This window comes from Salvia splendens, chromosome 19 (assembly GCF_004379255.2).
Source record: "Salvia splendens isolate huo1 chromosome 19, SspV2, whole genome shotgun sequence".
In the NCBI taxonomy this organism is placed as follows: Eukaryota; Viridiplantae; Streptophyta; class Magnoliopsida; order Lamiales; family Lamiaceae; genus Salvia; species Salvia splendens.
Window position 1 is genome coordinate 7,200,676 of NC_056050.1, and position 6,561 is coordinate 7,207,236.

At 34.4% G+C, this 6,561-nt stretch overlaps 1 protein-coding gene across 1 annotated transcript; it reads left to right on the forward strand.

Annotated features, from left to right (window-relative positions):
- The first annotated feature begins 1,049 nt into the window (after positions 1-1,049).
- Positions 1,050-5,374, forward strand: LOC121778520 (probable beta-1,4-xylosyltransferase IRX10L). The gene is made up of 4 exons (XM_042175885.1): positions 1,050-1,419; positions 3,250-3,638; positions 3,786-4,027; positions 4,607-5,374. Exons 1-4 carry the CDS (start codon positions 1,299-1,301, stop codon positions 5,118-5,120), a joined length of 1,266 nt encoding a protein of 421 aa, XP_042031819.1. The 5' UTR covers positions 1,050-1,298; the 3' UTR covers positions 5,121-5,374.
- Positions 5,375-6,561: the final 1,187 nt, after the last annotated feature.

The window sequence follows — 6,561 nt, forward strand, 5'->3', positions numbered from 1 at the left end:
CGACGACGATGAGGACGATGGTGGGGCTAACGCTGGGGATGCTGCTGGGGATGATGGAAGGACACCGACGAGTGAGCTGGGCGGCTTTTGGAATATTTTTATTGTAGTGTAATATTTTTTAGTTTTAATGTAGTGTGTTTGCTTTTCCTCCTTTTATGTCTAAGTAAATTTGTAATCGTTGCTTTATACTCCCTCCCCTCCGTTCCATGTTAATAGAGTCATTTTTCTATTTTTGAAAGTTCCAAGTTAATTGAATCATTTCTACTTTTGGCAAAAAAATAATTCTCCTTTTTACTTTATTCTCTCTTACTTTTTTCATCATCCATTTAACACATTATTCTTAAACTCCATGCCAAAAAGAAATGTCTCTATTAACAAGGAACGGAGGGAGTATATTTGATGAAACACCAAAAAAATTGATGAAACACCAAAAAATTTGATGAAACACCAAAAAATTAAAATGAGAGGGGCCAAAGGCTATTGTAGGGCTGTGGGTGGGCTGAATGTATTTTTGGGAGGGTTAATGATGTGACCTGAGGTATTTTTGGGAAGACATGCGGGAAGGCCGTTGAGAGCGTTGAATTACTGGGAATGCTCTTATAAAACTATTATATAAAAGTGAATTCATATTCCACTAACTCATTTCTTCATTTTTCTGCACAAAGTTATATAATTTCTTAAAATTTATGGCGTGTTAAAATGGAACTATAAATGGCGGACTAGTAAAAAATTCTTCAACTAAGCATAACACAGATTATGAGTGGAATGAGTTGTAATGTGAGCCTATACTATTTATACTAATATTTATGAACCAGTAATGCCAAAAATGAACTTAAGGTAATTATGTGTACCATTATGTGTCATAATCGAAATGAACTTAAGTCAATTTAGTTGGCACATTATTTCGATTAAGCCGTATCATATTCGAATTAATAGATGGATTAATTTATCTTATTTAGGTAAAAAGCTTTTTTCGAAACAAACCAATCACATACTAAAATGGATTGATTTTAAGTATAAATTGTCCATTAACTGAACTGAGTCAGTGAGTCACCCGTGGAGTTGAGTCAACACACCAGTGCAGGAGAGCATACAGCAGTAAAATCCAAGCCAATCCCATATCAAAACCAAGCAATTCACATCTAATTACCCCTGAAATTGTAGTGCTAACACTTGTTATATCCAACCGACTAGCTTTTGCTCTCTCTCTCTCTGTCTCTGCAACTGCAACTACTCCGCGTGATGAGATAGATTTCAGCAGAATTGTGCTTGGGCATTGAACAGAAGGGTTTGAATTGATGGAGTTGAATATAATGAGGAACCGGAGATGGGTATTTGCTTTCCTTCTTTGGTTTTTAACTTTTTGGAGAATTGAAGCTTTCAAGTTTCACAGAGCCCAGATAACTGAGAGAATCTCCGGTATGCATCTACCTGCAAAATGTTTAGTATAGATTGCTTCATCTTATATGCAATTTTATGATGCTGAATCTCTACGTTAATTCTTGATTTGGATTTGAAATGCAAGGTTGATTTCTGTTTTAATGCTGTCTACATGTGATGTGATTGAATGCGATCGGATTGAGATCAAATAATACGAATATTATGCAAGTTCTTAAGCTTTTAATCTGTGTTGGTTGCTTAATCAAGATGTAATTTCACTTTTCCGCATTGCATAATAAATTAGGGCTACACTGTGTTTCAACATGTTTTAATCCACTTAGTTAGAGCTGTAGCTAGCTGTGCAATCTTAAATATGTTGCATCTTCTTCAATAAAAATGTCAAGAAGCTACTTAGTACTTGAAGCTTTGCATCTTCTTCGATGAGCCGACAAGGAAATAGTTCAAATCATGCCCCGTCAGAGCACGAGTTTTGTTTTTCAGTAATAAGATATGATTGCCTCGATTAGAAACATGTCTTAGCATATAAACCCTCTCGGGTTTTGCCAAAATGAAGATACTTTTAGGGTAACTCGACCGAGGACAGTGCTCTTGAGCTGGAAGTTAAGGTGCGTGTAATCAGAGTAACCTAAATGAAATATCTTTGTTGCCTTACTAGTAACTGAAATATAGGTGAAATTGAAAAATGACCTCTCTTAAATTTGGTAATAGCTGTTTTGGAGACTGAATGCACATTTCCTTTTCTTTTATACAGTAATACCATATCTGGCATGTGGTTCCTTTTATATGTGCATATATATGATTGCCACCACCACTCTTGTTAGTTTGCTTTAAGACTGTAAATTCGAACCACTTAGACACTGTGCATTGTTTGCCTTCCGAATTTATCATCCATTTCATTGCTTACTCTATTTAATTTTCCTGAAATACTAAAAGAGAATAACTATATCGTTGTTCTGTCCACACTTCCTTCTTCGTCGCTTGCGGTTTTTTAGTTGGACCTCACACTGCTTACAATTTAGATGTACGAAACATGAACTTAATGAAATGCCAATAACTTAACGTCTCCATACCTGATGTCCTTGCCTTCACCTGATGCAAATTATTTGAAGTGCATATAGTGGAAGCATAGGCGTCAAGGAAGACCTTAAAGCATTGTATATTATTTTATAAATATAAATATAATTAGTATTATTACTACTGTAAATGTGTGTATCCTTTAAATTTTGATGTACCTATATATTATCCTTACTTATTTTAAGGAGAGTTTAATAATTTAATATGAATCTGGTTTAGATTTAATTTGATACTCCCTCCGTCAGAAGGTAGTTGAAGCATTTCTTTTGGGCACGGAGTTTAAGAAATTTATGTTTGAAAGGCTAAAATGGAAAGAATAAAGTAAGAGATGGAATGAAGTTTAAGAGAAAGAGAGTAAAATATGAGGGAGAGAAAAGTTTTTGCCAAAAAAGAAAATGACTCAACTACCTTGGGACAACTCAAAAAGAAATACGGCTCGACTACCTTAGGACGAGGGAGTATAAGATAAGAATCTTTTTTCACCTTAAAATTATGACAAAATTTATGTAGCTTTGAGAGAGATTTCAAATATTAGATTCAAAAGTTGTATGTGCATCGCACGTACCCTTAGATTCAAAAGTTGTATGTGCATCGCACGTACCCTTTAGCGAGTACATTAAATTAATTTAATAATTATATAACCTTTACTAGGTGGAAAACCCAATCATTCTCACACTTCAGCCCATAGGATACAATATCATTATAACCACCTTACAACAATACAAGATTTAAAGTATGTAACTCATATATTTTTGTTGCACTTTCAAATTTTAGGGAGTGCAGGTGATGTCCTGGAAGATGATCCTGTTGGAAGGTTAAAAGTGTTTGTTTATGAGCTTCCTAGCAAATACAACAAAAAAATTTTACAGAAGGACCCAAGATGCCTCACCCATATGTTTGCAGCAGAGATTTTCATGCACCGTTTCCTCTTATCAAGTCCTGTTCGCACTCTTAATCCTGATGAAGCAGACTGGTTTTACACTCCTGTGTATACAACTTGTGACCTGACACCAAATGGCCTCCCACTACCATTCAAATCACCTCGAATGATGAGAAGTGCTATACAACTAATCTCTTCCAACTGGCCTTATTGGAATGCAACTGAAGGGGCCAATCACTTCTTTATTGTGCCTCATGATTTCGGGGCGTGCTTTCACTATCTAGTAAGTGCATGGTTTCGTTATCAAATGAAATCACAAAGTTCTTAATGACTTCCAACTTACAACCATGGATGGTACAAAATCTTTGACTGATAATACTCTTTAGAATTTTAAATTTTGTTCTGATTGAATGTACCATATGTACTGTAGGAAGAGAAAGCTATTGAGAGAGGAATTCTTCCGTTGCTCCAACGGGCTACTTTGATCCAGACTTTTGGACAATGTAACCATGTTTGCTTGAAGCATGGATCAATCATCATCCCTCCATATGCCCCTCCACAGAAAATGCAGGCACATCTAATTTCTCCTAGCACCCCTCGATCCATCTTTGTTTACTTCCGAGGTTTGTTTTATGATGTTGGAAACGACCCAGAAGGTGGTTATTATGCAAGGTATGTTTCACTACCTGCATAATTCATGTAATATGCTGTTCGTTCTCATAATATATGATTCCCTATAGAAATAGGGATTGCCGCCCCCCAAGCAGAAATTCAGTGAATCTACTAGAGGTAGAATTGGTTTAGGATTAGAAGTCCTTGTTTGAGTAAGAGTCTGTAGGAGTAGTCTATAAACAGATCTTCATTGTGATAGCAGGGCGTTTGGAGTTTTAGTTTAGGAATGGTAGTTTACCGTAGGGCATCATGAGAGGATTATCTCTGTTCTTTATATACACTTTATTTTCAATCAGTGTGTTATTCTTCTTTCTTCCTGTCAATTCCCGCATCTTCTCACTCGTCTATATCATGATACAAGATTCTTTGTCTACTCGATTTTTGAAAAGTTCAGTTGTTATTTGATTATAATGTATTTTTGAAAAGAGGAGAGGGTTTGTTTAGTAGATTACTGTCACCCAACAAGCACCATATATACTGATTACTGAAGTCTCTTTTTCATGGTCGATTATCTAGAACATGCACAGTGTAGGACCCGGAAACTAGCCTGTGGACTAAAATATGCATTTGTTATTACAGAGGTGCGAGAGCATCAGTGTGGGAGAACTTCAAGGACAATCCACTGTTTGACATCTCCACGGAACACCCAACTACGTACTACGAAGACATGCAGAGGGCTATCTTCTGTCTTTGCCCGCTCGGATGGGCCCCATGGAGTCCTAGACTGGTTGAAGCAGTTGTATTTGGCTGCATTCCCGTTATCATAGCTGATTACATTGTGTTGCCATTTGCTGATGCAATTCCATGGGAAGATATCGGTGTTTTTGTAGCAGAAAAGGATGTCCGTACGCTGGACACAATACTAAGCTCGATTCCAATCAAAGAGATACTAAGGAAGCAAAGACTACTAGCCAATCCTTCTATGAAACAGGCGATGTTGTTTCCACAGCCTGCTCAGGCACGGGACGCCTTCCATCAGATTTTGAACGGGCTTGCTCGTAAGTTGCCTCATGACAGGAGTATTTACATGAGAAGTGGTGAAAGAATCTTAAATTGGACTGCTGGACCTGTTGGTGACCTTAAACCTTGGTAGGCAAGTATTGTTGTCCAAGTTTTCAAACTCACTTGTATGATTGTATCAATCTATGTCCCATCAAATGTATTGATTAGTGTAAATCTTCCATTAATGTTCAAATCTTTCTGTAGATGTTGAGAAAGTGCAGATTTTGGTGAACAGTTTTTTACCACCTGAGTTTTGTAGCAAGAAAAGTAGAACTTTCAATAGTAGGTTAATCTACTTTGATCACACCTTCAATGGAAATGAAATATTGGGTTATTCGAATTAAATTCCGATGAATCTGTTGAGACTCTGATTAGGATGTATTTACAGTACGTGTTAGATATTGTTGTACACATTCCAATTCCACAAAATATTCCCTCCAATCTCAAAATAGATGTCATATTTTATTTTGTTGTAACATACTAAAACAAATTCATATTTCCTCTAAAAATATTTCCTCTTTTAGAATAAGTAAACCATTCTTATAACTTATTATAATACTACTTATATGTTTTTCCAAATAAATTTTCAGTTAATTATTTTATAGTTTAATTTCTTGTTTTATTCTTGTCTACATGTGATGTGTTTTCCTTTTTTTTAATTTTCTAAAACAAATCATCGTGATATAAATCATTAACAGTTTAACACAATAACAACTGAATCAATTTTCTCAATATATGAAAAAAATATTTAAAAAAAAAACATTTTGCTTATTGAAAAATGGAATTATAAAATAAATAATATAGTCATAATGATTAAACATTTTCTTGTGCGTTATCTTTTTATGTTTGCGTTATTTTCATTTTTTTCGTTGCTTGTTTCTTTTTATTAGATATATCCAAAAATATATCACTATGTGAATATTTTTATTTTTATTTACTTTTGAAAATGAGTATTTTATATTCCCCCTATCCCAGCTCAAGTGATTGATTTCTTTTTTGTCGTTGTTTTACGAAGATGATAATAAATAGTTAAAGTGGAGAGAAATAAGTAAGAGATAGAATAATATAGAAGATAGTCGTATATACATTATTCTATTAATTATTTTACTTTCTCTCCAGTTTAACTATTTATCATCATTTTCCTCAAACACGTGTCGAAATGCAGTCAATCACTTGATATGGGACAGAGGAAGTATTAAAAATATATTAATCACTATCTTTTCCTTAATTAACATGAAGGGTGATTCCATTATTTTAGAAAATTCAAATAGATAAATTCTACTCCATTATTTATAAAAATTATCGAAATGACAAAATTATCCCAATTATGTATTCCCTTTGTCCCACAAAGATTGTCTCGTTTTTCCATTTCCGTCTGTCCCACAAAATTAGTCTTATTTCACTTTTTACCATTTTTTGTAGTGGACCTCATATTTCACTAACTCATTCCTACTCATATTTTATTATAAAACTAATATATAAAAGTAGGACTCACATTTTTTTCAATTCACTTTTCATTACATTTCTTAAAA

Excerpts from the sequence above, each read along its gene's own strand:
- LOC121778520 (XM_042175885.1), top strand. The coding sequence starts at position 1,299 with ATGGAGTTGAATATAATGAGGAACCGGAGATGGGTATTTGCTTTCCTT. Across the intron at positions 1,420-3,249 it reads GATAACTGAGAGAATCTCCG|GGAGTGCAGGTGATGTCCTG; the intron begins GTATGCATCTAC and ends TTCAAATTTTAG. Across the intron at positions 4,028-4,606 it reads GAAGGTGGTTATTATGCAAG|AGGTGCGAGAGCATCAGTGT; the intron begins GTATGTTTCACT and ends TTGTTATTACAG.